The sequence below is a fragment of the Chrysochloris asiatica genome, unplaced genomic scaffold (assembly GCF_000296735.1).
Source record: "Chrysochloris asiatica unplaced genomic scaffold, ChrAsi1.0 scaffold00062, whole genome shotgun sequence".
NCBI classification, from domain to species: Eukaryota; Metazoa; Chordata; class Mammalia; order Afrosoricida; family Chrysochloridae; genus Chrysochloris; species Chrysochloris asiatica.
This window is the reverse complement of record NW_006408580.1, coordinates 1,821,218-1,841,693: the sequence shown is the minus strand read 5'-3', so window position 1 is coordinate 1,841,693 and position 20,476 is coordinate 1,821,218. Positions and strand designations below refer to the sequence as shown.

Sequence of the window (20,476 nt, the reverse complement as noted above, 5' to 3'; positions counted from 1 at the left end):
CAGAACTGACTCGACGGCACTTCACCTTCACCACCACCACCACCACCAAAGAATGGAGTATTTTGTAATGTTGCATATAGATATGTTGTAGTGTTCTGAAAAGATGATACAAGTACTTTCTAGCTATCTAGATTATGCAAAGATTTTCTGCCTGAGCTTTCTAATGGATAAAACCAGTAATCTATTTTTCTAAAGAAAGAATCTGAGTAACAGGAATTAACAGCACAACAGTAACCATACTAATAATATTTGAAACTGGCACCATGTTGTTGTTGTAGCTGCCACTGAGTCAGCCCCCAACTCATGGCGATCCCATGCACAATAGGATTGGACGGTTGTGATCCCAAATCATGATATTTAAAAGCAATGATAAAACAGACCAGCGATGGAACAATGAGATAATTTAGGGGAAGATACATGTAAGATTTTAATAGATGCAGTAACCTTTGAGCTAAACATCTACTTATAGTTACAATGAGTGGTCAAACACATAACTGACTTTGGAATAATAAACTTTATCCTTGAAAAGCATGTCAGTTTGGGAAACTAACTTGTTCATTAAGGCAGGATGAACACTCCTAGAGCACAGCAGGTTCATCAACTCCATGTAGCTGCTATTTAAGAATCATTCCCTCCCCTCCTGTCAAGCTCCCATAGCCCCTGCTACAGTGAGGGGAAGGGCAGCAAAAACCTACCTGTAAATCCACAGGCTTCTGCCAAGAGAAATGTGCTCCAGGACATCAGGAAGAAGAGTGCTGTCTCCAGCAGGGGGAAGCAATGCAGCTTGGTAAACTTGGTCACGTCAGCACCCTGTCAAGGAATGCAACTCCAAGCACAAGACACAGAGTCACCAAGAACCACACACTCTATTAGCGCTGGACCCCATCCCTAAAGGGCTACATTTTCCCTTCCACTCTTCTTTTGGGGCCCTAAAATTGCAGCATAATTTTGACAAATTGAAAATTCAGCTTTATAAAGAAGCTAGAAACTGGTTTTCTGAGCTCCTTGCAATGACTGTGTTCTGAGAGGTACAATTTTGGCACAAGGTTTGATTGGCAGGTTCTTGCTGGTGGTGCTAGGCATGCCTTGGGCAACTCTGGAAAGACAGTCTTGTGAGACTCTGAGTGTGTGGGCCACCAGGGGCTGAGTCCACAGCAGGCGCTTATTGAAGGAATGTCTGGGAAAGAAAGAAAGAAATCTACACCCATGGCCAGCTCTGAGATGCTTTGGGGACCAGACCTCCCCCTCTTAATACTGCCATTCCATTCCATGTGGGGTCAGCGTAGAACCATCTCATGAGTGGTTTCAAAAGGGTATCAAAAGGGCCTCTGTAAAAAAAGCAATAAAAAAAAAAAAAGGCACTATAGCACTCACTGTCCAATTCGTGTCCACTAGCCAACTGTGGCTATTACTAAACACTTCACATGTGATTAGTACAAACTGAGATGTGCTGCTAGCATAAAACAGATGCCAGATTTCAAAGGCTTTGTGCAAAAATTGAATGTACAAAATCTCATTAATGATTTTTATACTGATTACATGCTGAAATGATGTGGCTTGCAGCATTTGTGGCCTGCATTACATTTCTATTGGGCATTGCTGATCTAAACACCCAAGAAAGAAGACATGATGATGAAGAACTCAGGGCAGGGTGGCCGCCCTGTTCATACTCGTATTTGGCTTTTTATGCTTTTCTTTGAGGTGAAATTTATATAACATAAATCAACCATTTTAAAGTACAAAGTTTAGTGGCATTAAGTACATTCAGAACGTTGCACAAGCACTACCTGTATCTAGTTCCAAGACATTTTCATCATCTCAAAAGGAAACTCTATACCTGTTCAGTCACTTCCTATTGTGCTCTTGCTTTCTGTCTCTAAGGACTTACCTATTCTTGGTGTTTCATAGAAATGGGATCATATGAGGGAGCGTTAAAAAGTTTGGGGTGGGGGGACATTTGTGGAAAAAATAAATGTTGTCCACTAACATTTTTTTCACAATATGTGGTCTGTCATGTCTTTTATGCTTTTTAAAAAGCAAATACTATACAGTCCTTGACTTAAGGAAGGCTGACTTTGTAATTCCCACTTATCTCCCCAGCTAGCTATGGACATGTTAACACCATATAGCCCTGGAGGGCAGGCAGCAGCAACAACCTTGTGACCCGGTACTTGACAGTCTTTCTTGAGATGGTCCCTGATTCTCAGGTCTCTACCCTCTCCTCAGCTCCCTTCAATTCCCTGTGCTTTCTAGTGCTGTTATAACAGAAATGCCACAAGTGGATAACTTCAACAAGCAGAAATGTATGCTCTCACTGTTTAGAAGGCTAGAGGTCTGAATTCAGAACACAGGCTCTGGAGAAAGGTCCTGGTCTCCTTTCAGCATCTGTAGACCCAGCATTCTTTAGAGTTTCTGTGTCTTTGCATCAATCTTCCTCTGTCTGGATCAAGGAACTTCACAGGGCAGGACACATTCCACTCCCACTCCCGGCAATTCTTTCTTGCTGATCAAGGGTCCCCTCTTTCTCCTCTCACTTACTTCTCCCTCCTTCCATATCTCAAAAGAGATTGACTCAAGATAAAAGCTAATCCTGTAACTTGCATCTGGCATCATTAACATCATAGAAGTGAAGATTTACAACACAGAGGATATTTACTTTAGATCAGGACTGATCCCATCCTGGGGGAAGTGATTACATTTAACTAGATCACTGAGAATCCAGGCCCAGCCAAGTCCACACAAAACCTTAATTATCACAGCATGTTTATGTGTCTTTAATGGGCCTTAATGGCACAGCAGTTACGCTCTTGGCTGCTAATCAAAAGGTGAGTGGTCAAACCTACCAACAGTTCAGTTGGAGGAAGATGCGGCAAGTAGCCTTGGTCCAAAGGACATATTCTAACTTGGTGGTAGTGGTGGTGGTGGTTGTGTGCTGTGGACTCATAGAGACCCTATATAGGGTTTCTGAGGCTGTAAATCTTTACAGGAGCAGAAAGCCTCATTTTTCTCCCATGGAATGGCTGCTAGTTTCAAACTTGACCTGGAGGTTAGCAGCCCAACTCGTAACCACTATGCTGCCAGAGCTCCTTCGTCCCTCTTTTTCTGCTCAAGTCTCTCTCCTTTTATGTCTTGTAAGATAAAAGGTAGTTAATGCCACACCCTTGGAAAATCTCCTGTAAATTGGGTCAGATTGGTGGTGAAATTAAGGGTGTATCTCACCATTAAGGAGCTCTGGTAGTATAGTGGTTATGAATCGGGCTGCGAACCTTAAGGTCAGCAGTTCAAAAGTACCAGCTGTTCCGTGGGAGAAAGATGAGGCTTTCTGCTCCCGTAAAGATTTACAGCCTCGGAAATCCTGTACAGGGTCGCTATGAGTTGTAACTGACTCCACGGCACTTAACAACATCTCACCATTAATCCTCTTATTGGTTTATTGCATCAAATCACATCATGGGTGATAGCTCCATCTCAACTTCCAAATCAGTGAGAATCCTGGCCCAGTCAAGTTGACACAAAACCTTAACTATCACACTCCCTTACATCTGATGTTCCCTTGAGGTTCCGTCTCCAATTGGTTCACACAAAAGAGAGAGAAAAAGCAAAGGTCTAGAGAGTTGTTCTCAGACTCAACAAGCTAGGAACCCAACAACCTTCATGTTTCACCAAAGGGACACAGCCCAGTAGAACAATCTATTTCAGATTATCTGAAAGGAAGAGCTAAGAACTCTCTTTTTTAAAGTGTAATGCCATATAAATGTACCTAGGCAGAGGCAGAAACAACAAAAAGGATATTAGAGCAGTCACAACACCGGTCACAGCTCCCATGGTAAAAGAGCCACTAAATATACCTAGAAAAATTCCAACTGACTTAAAAAAGGCAGCAGCATCAAAGGCATGAGTGTTCAGTCCCGCTGGCTGGTAGGCAACAATAGACCTGGGGTTTAAAAAAACAAAAGAGAGTTAAAAAGACTACCTTGGCTTTACACCAAGGTACCTAGTAAAAACCTACAAACACGGGTTCCTATGCTCTACAACCATGATCCCTGGTATATGCATTAATTGAATCTGTAGCTACAATGTTACACTGGCGTCAGCATTCTGATCACTGCTGAGTGTGCAAAGCAACACAACTTTATCAACACAGCTAATAAATCTCCTTTAGGGAAAAAAAAAAAAAAAAAAGCTCAATTCAATAGTGAACACTTTTAAGACAGGTCTCTCCATTTAGCCCAAAGCATTCAGGAAATTCTGGGCAGAAATACTGTTACTTATGAGGACAGTGTAATAGGACTGAAATATTGTTACTTACGAGGACAGTACAATGGCAACAGCATCATTAAGGACACTTTCTCCAAACAGAAGTGCATAAAGGTCCACGTCTGCATGCAATTCATTAAATATCGCCAGTACAGTCACTAAAAATTGCAACAAGCATTAAATCAGTTTCAGTTCTCAAACTTAAACCATTACTTACAGATTTACAGAAGCAATTCCCATCTTAGGTGGGACAGGGTGGTTTGGGAGGCAGTAAGGGAGTCAAACGTGAGTTGTCTGTCTATGGTGGAAATTGTTGTTGTTGTTGTTAAGTGCCATCGAGTCGGTTCCGACCCATAGCGACCCTGTACAGGGTTTCCGAGGGTATAAATCTTTACGGGAGTAAAAAGCCTCATCTTTCTCCCACGGAGCGGCTGGTAGTTTCGAATCACTGACCTTGAGGTTCGCAGCCCGAGTCGTAACCACTACGCTACCAGAGCTCCTTCATGGTGGAAATTAAGACAGCAATATTCCTAATCTGAATGCAGTTTGATATGAATCTTGATTCTAATATCTAAAAGACTATGCTTTCCATTGCAATCCCATCACACTTTGAGAACAACTATAATACCATCATCGCATTATATTAGAGAACTTAGAAACAAGACAAAACAAAAACATAATTAATGTGATTTGGGTCTGCCAGTGGGTTGAAATATCTTTGATGGAAGGAATTCTATTTTATTAAGTACTGTTTACTCCCAGAATTTAGCACAGATTCAGGGCACAGAAGAGGCTGCTTTTAACAGAGGTTTGTGCAGCAAGAAAAATCTACACTTATGATCTTGTTGATATTGTATTTTTTTAGATTCTCAGACAAAACAGAAGTCCTTAAACTTTTTCATCTCAGAACCCCTTCAAACTCTTAAAAATTGCCAAGGTACTCAAAGAGCTTTAGTGTCTGTACATTACAGCTTTTAATCTTCAATGTATTATTAAACAAAATAATAAAAATGAGATATTAATTAATTCATTAAAAATTAATAACAAATCTATTTTAAATGAAAAGTAACATAAACATATTTTCCAAAACAAAAATGCCTTCTGAGACGAGGGATATTGTTAAACATTTTTAAAATCTCTTTAATGTCTGCTTAATGGAAGCCAGAGAGTTCTCATAGAGGTTTCTACATATAATCAATAGATATTTAATATCATATGCTCTGCAGACTCTGGAAAAAACCCTATACACTTGTGAGAGTACAAGAGTAAGCAAGATAACTTATTAGTATCATTATTAAAATCATTTTGATCTTCTGGATCCCCTGAAAGGCTTCAAGGAGTTCTCAGACCACACTTAGAATCATTGTCTTAGAGAACAGTTTCTCTACCACAACACAAGCAGTGTAATTATCTACATAATTCTCTGTTGTGGGCGACTGTCCTAAAGGATGTTGTACAGTATCTCTGGTCTCGGTCCACAGGATACCAGTAGCTCCCCTCCTCAATCTGACTGTCAATTGTGTAAAAATTTTAAAAACTGAAAGCTAAAAACTCACTTTCCCATCCTCCCTTGCAGTGAATGCTGCCTTTTTCTGCCTGGAAGATGGCAGATATGGCACAGTCATCTTGACTTTATGGCATATTAGCATGTGAATGAAACCCAAGAGTCATGCAGTAAAAATCCAAGTGCCTGGATATCTGATTGTAGTATGAGCCATGGCACCAGCCTTGGACTGTTACCTGAGGTAAACACCTATTTTAAGTTAGCATTAGCCCAGAATTTTCTGTTATTTGTAGTCAAAAGCATTACTAACAAATTAGAAAATCAAATCAGAGAAATGTACAGTCTAATGAATCATTATAGGTCAATCACTTTTATTTTTAAAACCTGTAAAACAATGTTGTTTTGTTTTATTTTGTTGTTAAGTTTTTATCGTGGATTGAGTGTAAATTTACAGGGCAGATCATCAGTTTTACATTCAACAAATCACACACCTTGTTTCATTACAATGATTACAATCCCCTCCATGGACTATCAGTTAACAGTATTTCTCTCTATTCACTTAGGCTCTTTTTATTTATTTTTTTTCAAAACACTCAGGCATATATAATAATTTAAACCACCAAAGGGCACATTCTGCAAGCCTGCCTCCTAGCCACCATCTCTTAGTCCCTTTCTTCCCATGAATCTAGAGTCCTCAGCTGCTCCCTCTCTCCATGTCCCCATCTCTGGCATCGTCTTGCTGCTTCTCTGGATAAGGCCCTGCATTCCGCTTGGGCTCTTCTCCCTTCATGGTCCTGGGGTCCTTTGTTTCTGGATTGTAAGATTAACTCCTCCCCTATTTTTGTTACAAAACTTCTACCTTTACAATAAGCCAATCACTCTTGTAACCATTCAAGAAATAAAACTCTGCCAATCATTTTGGAAGCCTTCCTCCCTGTTTTTTTTTCCATTCTCTATCTTAAACCCCTTCCTTTGCTCAAACGTAACACTAACCTGCCTTTTGCAGTAATCACTTCCTTGCATTTCATTAGAGTTTGATCACCCAAATATACATTCTCTGACACTACTGCTTGATTCTGCCCTTTAATAAATTTTAATGTCTTTTTTACTTATGCGTAACATTATAGCTGACATTCCTTTGTCAGTTCTGTTTTCATAACACCCTATTGCCTAGTCTCTCAGTTCTGAATTTACCAATCCTGATGGATGCCGTTCTTTCACTATTTCTATTATTTTCTTAATTTCTTTTGGAACGGTGGTGGCTGTTGTGTGCCACAGAGTCGGTTCCAACTCATAGCGACCCTGTATAGGATTTCCAAGGCTGAAATCTTTATGCCACCACTTGTCTGTCAGTTGGTCCTCATATGCATGTCAAAGCTGGACAGTGACTAAGGAAGAACATACAAGAATTGATGCATTAGAGTTATGGTGTTGGGGAAGAGTGAAAAATAGCTGTCTGGTGGTCCATCTTCAAAATCAAGGAAATGTTGGGTGGAGCAAGTTGGCATGACAAAAGGAAACTCTGAGAAGAGGAAGGGATTAGTTAGACCGCCTAGACTCTTTTAAAATAAGAATAGACCCATCAAAGAAGTAGGGGAAGTTCATGGGGAGGGGATAAAACTTAACTTTGACTGAGAATGCTCCCTGTAGGAGCTAGTAGGCAATAGGGATTCCAAAGATTGTAAACTCCAAAATACCCAGTAAAGGAGAAACGGAGGAGGGGCTTTTTCCGAGTTAAGCTAATAAAACTATTTGTCAAATGGCCAGGTGGCACATCTGCCCAAGTCTACTGGGCCAGGCACCCGATTTTGCAAAATTGAATAAACAGGCCTGTTTCTCTCTTGCTCTGGTAACGTAGTGGTTACGAATTGGGCTGTGAACCGCAAGGTCAGCAGTTTGAAACTACCAGCTGTTCCGCGGGAGAAAGATGAGGCTTTCTGCTCCCGTAAAGATTTACAGCCTCGGAAACCCTGTACAGGGTCACTATGAGTCGGAACCGACTCCACGGTACTTAACAACAACAACAACATCTCTCTCTTGCTAAAACGAGTGCGGATTGGATTCTTTGACCGTTTGTCAGTAAATACTTGTGATAACCCTTCGGAGACGTAAACCTAAGAGGCGCCAAGGGTAGTGTCTGGGGTACAGACCACGTTTCTCACAAATTTGGGAGCTCGTAAGGGATTTTCTGCCCACTTGGAGCAGCAGCCCTGGTGGAAAAGGAGATGCATCCCACCTTGGTTTTGGTGGCCTACTCCACAGGGGTGATCCCTCCCAGTGAGAGCCAGAAAAAGACCCAAGATTGTTAAAAGGTGATCAAAATTAGCGAAAGAGCTGTGAAGGACTGAAAAGAGATTAACCACGGCGACCAGGCAATCTGTGTACGGCCCAAGGCGGGAAAGATTGGGCTGTAAGTATTGCTTTGGTGGTCAGGCATTTTCGGGGGTATCATGTGATTGAGACGCATATTGGATGCGAGGTGAGTGCAGAGCCCCTATCCAGTCGGAGACGGGCAAAGCGAAATCTCGGGGTGTGTGTGCAAGAAACCTCCAGGTTTGCGCATACAGGGAAACTCAGACACCAAGACCAGCAGAAAATGGGAAACGAGAATGCTAGGCCTAAGGAAGAAGGGAGATCAGAAAAGGCTCCCACAGACATTCTTCCTGGCAGTCCTTTGGGGAGAATGTTGAGGGCTTGGGGAGACAATCCCCGAACCAGGGAAAAAGATAAACAAAAGATGATTAAATATAGTTGTTTTATTTGGCCAAGAGAACCAATCCATTCACCACCTGTGTTCTGGCCTCAATTTGGTTCCAATGAGGACTGGGTCTGCCAGGCCCTAGTCCTTCATGTAAATGATAGAACTCGGCCTTCTCAGGAGGAGATAGCCTATGCTCTTTGTTGATTAGTAGGGGGAGCGGAGTCAGTTCAAAAGATGTTCCCCCTTAAAGAAGACAAGGGGCAGCCTCAGTCAAAATCATGGGAACCTCTGTCTTGTCTGTTGTTGCTGGTAAGTGCCATGGAGTCAGTTCCAACTCATAGCAACCCTGTACAAGGTTTCCGAGGCTGTAAATCTTAATGGGAGCAGAAAGCCTCACCTTTCTCCGGTGGAACAGCTGGTAGTTTCGAACTGCTGACCATGAGATTAGCAGCCCAATTCGTAACCACTACACTACCAGAGTTCCACCCATTATGCTGCAGGACAGAAAGAGATAGGAACTAGAGATGGCGAGGAAACCAAGACCAAGAATAATGAGCCAACTGAGCCAACTGCTCCCCAATACCCAGGTTTGAGAAGGGAGTTAAAGCAATGCAAAAGGGATCTTCAGCAGTTTCCCCTGAACTTCAAACAACAGATGTTCTCCTTTCGGGAAGTCCCCGTGGGCCAAGGGGAAATTGGATTGGTTCAATGCGCCTCTCATCAGTACTGAAGTCAGAAAATTCAAAAAGGAAATGTTAGTCCTCCTTAAAGACCCCTTTGGTCTGGCGGAACAGTTGGATCAATTTCTAGGGCCAAGTTATTATACTTGGGGGGAAATGATGTCCATTATTACCATCTTGTTTACAGGGGAAGGAAGGGGAATGATTAGAAGAGCGGCTATGGCAGTTTGGGAGAGGGAGCACCCTCCTGGGGGCAAGATGCCCCCCCCTCCCGAACAGAAATTCCCTAACGTTGACCCAGGATGGGACAACAATGACCCTGAGGACAGACGCCAGATGCAGGAACTTAGAGGATTAATTATTAAAGGAATAAGGGAATCAGTCCCCAGATCCCAGAATGTGGCCAAGGCTTTTGAGGCCCAACAAGAAAGGGAGGAAACCCCATTGGCTTTCCTCCAGACACTTTGGGATCAGCTGAGAAAGTATTCTGGGTTGGATCCTGAGAGTCAAATAGGACAAGGGCTCTTAAAAGTCAGCTTTGTAACAAAAAGCTAGCCCGACATCCCTAAGAAATTACAAAAGATGGAGGGATGGAGTGAGAAACCCATTTATGAACTGTTAAGAGAAGCTCAGAAAGTTTTTGTAAGGAGAGAGGAGGAAAAACAGAGGCAGAAAGCCAGAATCATGGTATCTACTGTGAACAAAATAGTAACTAAGAGGCTAGAACAAGACCCCACTTCTTGAGGGAAATGGGGCAATGATTACACTGTTAAACCTCCTCAGAGGAAGGGGAGAAGAGGACTAGGCCAGGTCCCCAAGCCCACCAGCGGATGTTATAAGGGTGGGAAGACAGGCCATTTCAAAAGAGAATGTCCAGAGATAAAAAGGGAGGAAAAACTGATTCCACTCATGAGTTAGTGTAGTGGTTACGAATCGGGCTGCGAACCGCAAGGTCAGCAGTTCAAAACTACCAGCCGCTCCGTGGGAGAAAGATGAGGCTTTCTGCTCTCATAAAGATTTACAGCCTCGGAAACCATGTACAGGGTCGCTATGGGTCGGAACTGACTCAATGGCACTCAACAACAATGGGGGAGGTGTCAGAGGAGCTCTGGTAGCGTAGTGGTTATGAATCGGGCTACAAACCTCAAGGTCAGCAGTTCGAAACTACCAGCTGTTGCGTGGGAGAAAGATGAAGCTTTCTGCTCCCGTAAAGATTTACAGCCTCGGAAACCCTGTACAGGGTCGCTATGGGTCGGAACCGACTCCACGGCACATAACAACAACAACAGGGGGGTCAGGGGTTCCTTATGGCTGGGCCCCACCAGGAACCCTTGATAAATCTGAAGGTGGGATCCGAAGAGGAAGAGATGACTTTCCTGATTGACACTGGGGCCGCCTGATCTTCCCTGACCTGCCAACCAAGAGGCACCAAATTATCAATGGATAAATGAACAGTGCAGGGAGTTAAGGGTGAAGGCTTTCAGGTTCCTATATTTCAGAAAATGTTACTTAGAAGAGGGCCCGATCAAGTAGAAGAGAGGCTTCTCTATGCCCCAGAAGCTGGGGTAAATCTTTTAGGACAGGACCTAATTGTAAGAGGTTAGGGCTGGGGGTGGAGCAGGGGCAAGTGAAGGTTAAAAATGAGACTTCTGACTGAAGAAGAGGAAGGAAAGATTGATTCACGGGTATGGTTCAAGGAAGGTAACAGGGGTGGGCTGGAGATTTCACCCACAAGGATGGAACTAAAAAAACTATCCCCATAGAAGAAAGGGCCTGCAGCCAGTAATAGAGGGTCTAGTGAGAGATGGTCTCCTAGAACCTTGTATGTCCCCCTATAACAGTCCAATTCTCCTGGTTAAGAAAATTGTCAGATGTATAGGCTGGTGCAGGACCTGAGCGCCATAAATCAAGTTGTACAAACCTGTCATCCAGTGGTTCCCAACCATTATACCCTCCTCAGTAAGATCCCCTATGAACATAGATAGTTTAGTGTGGTAGACTTGAAGGATGCATTCTGGGCATGCCCCCTGGATCCCGAGAGTAGAGATCTCTTTGCCTTTGAGTGGGAAAACCCCCAGACTGGAAGAAAAAAATCAGTATCGCTGGAAAATGTTACCTCAAGGCTTTACCGAGGCTTCCAATTTATTCAGTCAAGTCCTAGAAAAAGTCTTAGAGGAGTTTCCACCACAGGTAGAGACCCAGTTATTACAATATGTGGATGATTTATTAATCTCTGGGGAAAACAAGAGCCAGGTGTAGGAAACTATACTATTAGTTTACTCAATTTTCTGGCAAAAAAAGGGTTACGAGTCTCTAGAAGTAAGCTACAGGTTGTAGTAAAAGAGGTAAAATACCTAGGACACTTGATCAGTGAAGGGAAGTGGAGAATTAACCCAGAGCGAACTGCAGGGATAGTGAGCTTGTCCCTACCTAAGACAAAGAGGGAACTCAGGAAGTTGTTGGGACTGATCAGTTATTGTCGGCTGTGGATTGACTCCTATGCCCAAAGAATGAAAATTTTATATCTCAAGCTTTTAGAAGAGGAGCCTGATCCCCCCCAGAGATTCAGGTGGTAGAAGACTTAAAATATGCGCTGGTTACAGTCCCAGTCCTGGCACAACCTTCCTTAGAGAAGCCATTTTACCTGTTTGCTACAGTGGATCAAGGAGTGGCTCTTGGGTCCTCACCCAGATAAAGGGGGGAAAGAATCCAAACTGTTGGATTCTGTTTCGAGAGGATGGCCGTAATGTGTCCAGGTGGTAGCAGCTACTGCCTTGTTGGTGGAAGAGATGTGGAAGTTGACCTTTAGGGGATCCCTAATCATGAGTACCCCATGACAGGTTAGGAACATATTAAACCAAAGGGCAGGGAGGTGGTTGACAGATTCCTGAATCTTAAAGTATGAGGCAATACTACTTGAAAGGGATGACCTGGTCTTGACCACAGAGACTTGCTTAAACCCGGCTAACTTTCTATGGAAGGGGAAGGAAACCCAGAGACCCTTGAGCATAGCTGCCTAGATATTATAGAATACCAGACTAAGGTCAGAGAAGACCTAAGGGAAATCCCTCTGCACGAGGGAGAAAAACTGTTCATAGATGGATCTTCCCGGGTGATTGAAGGAAAAAAAACCATAATGGTTATGTGATGGTAAATGGGGTGAAACAGTCCATCTGTGAAAAGGGGAGATTGCCTAGTAACTAGTCAGCACAAACCTGTGAACTCTATGCTCTGGATCAAGCCTTAAAACTTCTCGAGGGACGGGAAGGCATTATCTACTAGGATTCAAAGTACTCTTGGGGTGTCGTCCATATATTTGGAAAGATGTGGAGGGAGAGGGGGCTTATGAATAGCAAATGAAAAGAATTAGTTCATGGAAATCTGGTTAGGCAAGTTCTAGATAGCCTCTTACTCCCCTTGGAAATAGCAGTAGTCCATGTCAGCGATCACCAGAAGGGACAGCATATGGAAGCTGTTAGTAACCAGCTTGCAGATGAAGCGGCTAAGCAGGTCTCTTTAGAGGGGGAGACTTGACTCCTCAGTTTAATACCCAGTGTTCTGAAGGTGACAATAAGACCCCAGTTCACTCCAATGGAGCAAGATGAATTAATTAAAACTGGGGCCACTTAGACTGAGGATGGGCAGTAGGTCCTCCCAGATGGGGGAGAAATGATAAGCAAACCTAAGAAGAGAGAATTATTGTCCATACTGCATAAAGGAAGTTATTGAGGTCCACAGGCTATGTGTGATGCTATGTTAAGGACCTATGGGTGACCCTTTAGTTGGTTGATGATACATGGAAGGGATTGTAACCATGGCAATGAAACTATATACGATAGGATGAATGTAAAACTAATGTTCTCCTATGTAAACTATCACATAATTCACAATAAAACATTAAAAAAAAAAAAAAAAAAAAGAACATGGGTGTGCGGAGGGAACAAACAAGATGGCAGATCGGGTGGAAGTGCAGTGAAACCAGACCAAGCAGGCTCAGGGGATGGTGCCAGAACTCTGAACCACATATAAAAGAATATTTAGAAGGTTGGAAGGTTTATAACTAGAGAAATTTGTAGCAGAAACAAAAAATACATTGCTTTCTAATTCAAGATGTTCATCTGCTCCTAGAGCAGCCATCTTGGGTGACACCAAGTAGGGGAAGGATCAGAGTAGCCAAGGACGCCTGACAGAACCACAGAGATAAAGGTGTAGACATTCTTTTTTATTTTGGTGTCTGACATCTCCATTCCGGTAACTAGAAGGGTTGCCTGAGCGAGTGAATACCCCATACCCACACCCAGAGGGTTCTACTATGCACGCACACAGATCTCCTTAAAATTTAAAGGGACAGTTGCCACTTAAAACCAAACGGCCACAAGTGACCCTGAACTGTTTATCACTAGGAAAAAGGCCTGGGGATTGTGGAGCAGGACAGGCAGACTAAAAAGGAAACAGGCCAAAAATTAAATCCTGAGTTACATTACAATGACCAACAGTGGTATCTTGAAATTTCTCAGGAAGAAGAGTGAAAAGGAAAGCCCATCTCCTGATCACATCTACCTGGTGGCAATCAGAAAGCATAAAAAATACCAAAATACACACCCATCTAGTATTAAGGCCACAGATAACTCCTGAATATGTCCCCAAAACAGAAACAGATGACCATATCAGCACATGTCCAGAAACGAGATAAAGTGCCTAAGGCAAATAAGCTGGAAGATGGGCAGGCTTTGGAAATACCTGAGAAGGAATTCAGAAAAATGATTATACAATGTATCAAAACACTATACAATGGAGTTGAGAAAAATAAGGAAGAAGTCAGGAAAACACTACAAGAACAATCACATAAAATAGATAGAGCACTGGAAACAATTCAAAACCTACAGAAAGAGGTCCAAATGATTAATAATAGAATATCAGAAATGGACAATACACTGAAAGGGCAAAGAAGTAGAATTGAAGGGATAGAAGCCAGAACTAGTGAGGTAGAAGATAAAGCTCTCAACACTATTAAGAGAGAAGAGCAAACGCAAAAAAAGATAAAAAAATCTGAAGAAGGCCTAAGATTCATGTTGGACAACATGAAGAGGAATAACTTAATAATTATCAGCATTCTGGAACAGGAAGAATCACACAAGTCTACAGAGGAGATAGTTGAAGAGCTTCTGGAAGAACATTTTGCTAACATCCTGAAAAGTGAAAAGAAAAGCATTCAAAAACCTCAACGAACCCCAGGAAGGATAGACCCTAAAAGACAATCACCAAGACATATAATAATCAAGCTCTCCAAATTCAAAGATAAGGACAGACTCCTGAAAGCAGTTAGGGAAAAGAGAAGTGTAACATACAAAGGCAAGCAAATCAGATTAAGCTCGGATCTCTCAACAGAAACCATGCAGGCAAGAAGGCAATGGGGAGACATATATAAAACCCTGAAAGAAAAAAACTGCCGACCAAGAATCCTCTACCCAGCAAAGCTGTCAATCAAAATGATGGTATAATCAAAATATTCCAGGATAATCAGAAGCTAAGGGATTTTGCCAAAGCCAACCCTGCTATGAAAAACATCCTAAAGGAAGTTCTGTGCACTGAGAACCAACAGGCAACAACTAGAGAATGATGTACATGGCAGCATCACCCTGAACACAATCGACAAATGGAAGAGTCAAGAACAGAATAAAATTATAATAACAGAGAATCTGGGAGGTCAGTCTATGATCAAAACAATTAAAATGTGAAAGAAGGTAAACACAGAGGAACAGAGATCCAGGTGGTGAGAAGGTCAGGTAGATTATAGGATAAAATAGACTGTCTTAAATGGAGGGAAGAATTAATAGACTATAAGGTAACCACAACAATGGCGTTGGGGTGGGGGGTTTCGTTTGGGTGTTGGGCAGGGCAATACAAGAAGGGGGAGGAGGCAGAAAAACAAGATAGATAGGGAGACACTGAGACAGATTTGCATGGCCTAAGTGGGACAGAGGTAAATAGTGATGCATGCTCAACCTTGGAACAACAGGGCTCTGGGATACAGGGATCTAGGTATAGCTTCAAGAGGGAAAATAATATTAAAACTCTTAACTGTCTTATGTATATTAGTTTGCCTATTATTGTAAAATAGGCACTTGAGTGGGATAGAAAAGTATGTTGGGAAACATGATTACAGAAAACCTATAAGCCAGTCTTCAGCCCATAACTGATTGGAATACCTAAAAGGGATTCTACAATTTGCCCAGTGAAATAGGCCTCTTTCAAAGCCTTTACAGAGTATGGGACCTTAGGTAGAATCCTGAGTCCCATCCAGAATCTTATGAGGTGGGACATTCCCACTAGAAAGAACAAGCAGACCAGCCTGGAACAGCTAGAATGACAGAAAATACATCTTTAAAGAAAAATCATCAGGAAAAACTCAAAACAAAAATGTCAGCATGACTGGCTACTACAAGAATAAGCATACGGTTTGCCAGGAAGACATCAAGGCAAGCAATCAGGTTCCTTCAAGACAAACTCCCCTCTAAGACTGAAACTCAAAGGAAGCACGCAAACAAGCATGGAAGCTTGCTGGCAACCACATTGGTCTACTGGTGAGTGGAAGATGTGAAAAGGTAGCAATGAAGAAATGGGCTGAGTTCAACCACAGTCCACTGACTCCCGTTGACCTGGAGATGAGAGCTAGAAGAGGAAGGGCTGGTTGTTCCAAAGTGTGGTGAGACCTGAGGACACTTGAACCCATGGACAAGGACATAGCCACAGAGGGCTAGAGCTGAGAGTGAAGCATCCAGCTGATATGAAGTGAGGGGAGATGCACAAGAATGCCCAAACTTGCAGACAATACCCATTTGACCTAGCCTCCATGGCTCAATAATCAGAACTCCTAAACAGCAAGTTACAAAATTCGTATTAGCAACTAAATTGCCATGGACTAAATGCCTTTCTATAGCTCTCCTCAGATTCAGGATGGCCCCAAGGAGGGATCTAGGATTGTCCCCTTATGAAATATTGTATGCGCTCCCTGTACCTGGGCAGGGCCATGGACCTACCCACCATGGAAACAAAAGATCAATTCCTGAGAAGCTACATGCTAGCCCTTTCCTCTGCTTTGTCAACCCTCAGGTTAAAAGGACTCTTGGCCCAAACCCCTCCCCTTGAGTTTACCATTTATCACTTCCAACCCGGAGACTAGGTGTTGATCAAGACCTGGAAAGAGGACAGACTCCAGCCGAACTGGGAGGGCCCTTATCAACTGCTGCTGACCACTGAGATGGTCGTCCGGACTGTGGAAAAGGGGTGGACTCACTATACTCAAGTAAAGGGACCGGTGAAGGGGGGTTCTCTGCAAGGGAAAGGGGGTTACTGGTGGGAAGCACATCCCTCGCCCAGCGAGCCTCTCAAAGTGACCATGAAAAGAGTCTGAGAGGCTGCCTTGTTATAACCTCTGCCAAATGGGGTGGTTTTGAAAGCTAATATTGCTAAAATGTATTATTACCATGAGGGAGATGCAAAGGGTTTTTGCCTACAACCAATCAGTCAGGTTGATAGTAGATGTAACTATCAAATTAGATGTGTGCCCACATCCTTAGACAGGACACTGTGAGTTGACTGGTGTTCTAATTCGTCAATTCCTTGAGGAATGACCCTAAAAGGGTAGAAGTGATTGAGATAAAAGACCAAAGACAGACATTAGAAGTAGAAACAGAATATAGGAGTGTGAACGCTTGGGTAGAATGGGTTAAATATTCAGTGCAAGCTCTCAATAAAAGTCATTGGTATGTTTGCATAGCTGAGAAACCACAGGCGCAGGTAATTCCCTTTTCCCTTGGCTGGGATTTCGACATGTACTGCATATTGACTTTGTACCAAGACATGGATGCTTGGGGAAATGAAACTTGTAAGGGCTTGTCAAAGACAATGCCTTTGTTCTCCATAGGGATGATGAATCACTCTTCTTGTCTTTCAAGGCAGGAAGCAGAGTTCACAATGCCTGTAGGAGAATTGATAACTCGCACCCATGTCCAGAATGTCTCTGGAGCCAACCATTTGGCTCTCAAAATACCCCAGACAAATGTCCGGAGGTATTGTGGAAAAGGGAATGTCCGAGATTTGCTGCCATGCAATTGGGCTGAGATGTGTACGTTGGTCCCGCTAGCAATTCCCTTCACCCTAGTGTTCCACGAGAAATCATGCAAAATCTCAAGCCCGGAGATTTTTCTCTGGATGTCTTGAGTCACATAAACATGTGCATTCCATTGGAGTCCCTAAGGGAGCTGTTAATCAGATAACCACAGGGTTCAAGAGCTATTATAGCAAACAGAGGTTCATAGATTATACCACAGATGCCTTAAGAGGGATAGTTAGCCTGTTAGATGTCACCAGCCAGATGGCTTGGGAAAACAGAAGGGCCCTAGACATGATACTAGTCAAAAAGGGGGGTGTATGTATAATATTGGGAGTTAAGTGTGGCATCTTTAACCCTGACAACACAGCTCCTGATGGAACTATCAAAAAGGCCTTGCAAGAAGCACTTAAGCTAATGAATTGGCTAAAAACACTGGACTTAGTGATCCTTTCTCCGACTGGTTAGAGAGGTGGGTTAAGAAGTGGAAAGATATAGCTGCCTCAATTGTCATTTTTCTCAGATCACTAGTTGAAATTTTAACAGCTATTAGATACTGTATCATGCCCTGCTGTACTTTTTGAGACATCCAGTGATGATAACACTTTATGAAGAAAAGAGCCAACAGATGCTAGATAGATTTGAGAAGTATAAATGAAGATGGATCAGTGTGTGTAAAGAGAAAAGGGGAGAATTTGTGAGAAATAGCTGTAGGTGGTCCATCTTCAGAATCAAGGAAATCTTGGGTGTAGCATCAAGTTGGCATGACAAAAGGAAACTCTGAAAAGAGGAAGGGACTAGTTTGACCTGTTAGACTCTTTTAAAATTAGAATACAGCCATCAAAGAAGTAGGGGAAGTTCATGGGGGATGCAAAAGATTGTAAACTCCAAAACACCCAGTAAAGGGGAATTGGAGGAGGGGCTTTTTCTGAGTTAGGCTAATAAAACTCTTTGTCAAATGGCCACGTGGTTCCGTCTGCCCAAGTCTACTGGGTCAGGCACCTGATTTTGCAAAATCGAATAAACAGGTACTCTCTCAAACGAGTATGGATTGGATTCTTTGAGCATTTGCCGGTAAATACTTGTGATAACCCTTTGGTGACCTAAACCTAAGAGGGGCTGAGGGTAATGTCCGGGATACCGACCACGTTTCTCACAGGAAGAATATTAAAAGTACCATGGACTGCTAGAAGAACAAACCAAATCTGTGCTGGAAGAAGTACAACCAGAATGCTCCTGGGAAGGCAGGATGCTAAGACTTCATCTTTCATATTGTCAGGAGGGAGCAGAACCTGGAGAAGGACATCATGCTAGGTAAAGTGGGAGGTCAGCAAAAAAAAAGGTAGACCCCCAATGAGATGGAACAGCATAGTGGCAGCAGCAATGGACTCAAGCTTAATGATGGTGGTAAGGATGGCACAGGACTGGGCGGTGTTTTGTTCTGTTGTTCATAAGATCAGTATGAGTCAGAATCAACTCAATGGCACCTAACAACAAATCTTTACAGGAGCAAAACGCCTCATCTTTCTCCCATGGAGCGACTGGTAGATTCAATCCACTGACTTTGCAGTAAAGTCCAGCTTGTAATCCAAGCTTTATCTGCTCTCAGGGCCTATTTTTCTGGTATGACTTAATTATCTGTTGTTGTTATTGTAGTATGCAGTTGAGTCAGTTCTGACTCAAAGCCACCCTGTATATAGGGTCTCTGAGTGGCTGGTGGGTTTAAACTGCCGACCTTGCGGTTACCAATCCAGTACTTACCCTACAGTGCCACACCAGGGTAGATTTATTATTTAGAGGGGTTATTCCTGTTGTTTCTTACAATATGTTTGCATAATAGAGCTCAGCTTCAACCCATTTCTGCTGCTCATAGTGAAGTGAGATGGGTAGGAGTGTGAACCCAGAACAGCATTCCTAGTTTCATGGCGGTAGGGCTCCCCCTTCTGGCTTTACATTGAAGTATTATAAATATGTGGCTGTTAGTGCCATGGAGTCTGTTCTGGCTTGTAGCAAGACTGCATAGGGTTTCTGAGGAGCAACTGGTGGGTTTGAAACACCAGCCTTGCGGTTCAAACCGACCTTACAGTCTAATGCTTATCCTACAGCGTCACACCAGGACTCCATTATAAATATGGTCTTTCCATATAGCCACCTATCCAGGACTTTCTGAAATCCACTTCCTCTGGTCCCCTCCTCCATTGGCATCTGAACTTTCTTCTTCCTCAATGCCTGTCAGTTGGGTTCATAATCACAGCAGTTCATCTGTAGGGAATGGTTCTGTCCTTCCAAAACTGGGCTTCCAAAAGGTTCGTTCTAGTTCTAATCCTTTGAGAATTTGCATTTCCACCCCAAATATACTGAATCAGAACTTACAGTTTAACAAGATCCTCAGGTGATTCTTATTTATGCATAAGTTATAAAAAGAATCACCTGGATACCTGTTAAACTGTAGATTCTGATAAAGCATACAAGTACCTGGAGTGCAAATGCAAATTCTCAGCAGGAGGTCAAACCGGAAAGAGCTGGTTGGAAGCCCTGTGCCAAAGGGATCTTCACTGAGGATTTCTGAGAGTCCTGAAAGCCAGAGTCACTCCAGTAGCCTCTAACTTCCCCCAGCCTCCCTGCACTCACCCACATTGGCTTCTGCAAAGTTCCCTCCCAGTTTTAACTGTAGCTATCAGACACGCCCACAAAGTTCTTTACTCCCAATGGGGATGCTTCCTTTGGAGTGGTAATACTTATGGGAAACCTCTGGGTTCCTGCTAATCAAAATGACCACCAGTTCCCATTTTCTCCTCTCGGCTTTCTCCTGCACAGCTGTTTGCTATTCCTGTACCTACATCTCACAGCAGCTGGTGGTTTAACCCCATCAGTTTATATTTTGGGGATTCAAGGAAGCTTCAAAATGTTAGTGGGAAAATTCCATTATCTTTTCATTCCACTTTTCCACAAGCTTTTTGAAGCCCCTTCATATGTACCATCAGCTAGTTTTGTCTCTGTTTTTATTTTTGTCTTTGCTTTCTTTTTCTTAGGGATTGAGGGAGATTTGAAAGCTACAGTCCCCCATTCATGCCTTCCTTTAAAAAACAAAATTAATTCATTTTATTGAGGGTAAGTAAAGAATGTGGTGCTGCAGGATAAGCACTGGACTGCTAATGGCAAGGTCGGCAGTTCAGACCCACCAGTCGCTCTGTGGATACCCTATACAGGTCGTTATGAAT

At 42.9% G+C, this 20,476-nt stretch overlaps 1 protein-coding gene across 2 annotated transcripts in view; it reads right to left on the bottom strand.

Moving 5' to 3' along the window:
• Positions 1–20,476, bottom strand: part of SLC9A7 (solute carrier family 9, subfamily A (NHE7, cation proton antiporter 7), member 7) — a 218,441-nt gene that overhangs the window by 48,019 nt on the left and 149,946 nt on the right. Inside the window, exons 6-8 of one of the 2 annotated variants that reach the window (XM_006864239.1) lie at positions 4,310–4,415; positions 3,805–3,934; positions 696–810 (exon numbers count right to left, since the gene is read on the bottom strand). In XM_006864239.1, the coding sequence (XP_006864301.1) occupies positions 696–810; positions 3,805–3,934; positions 4,310–4,415 (351 nt within the window). Of the gene's footprint in view, positions 1–695; positions 811–3,792; positions 3,935–4,309; positions 4,416–20,476 lie in introns of both variants that reach the window. The other variant, XM_006864238.1, reaches the window with a different exon arrangement.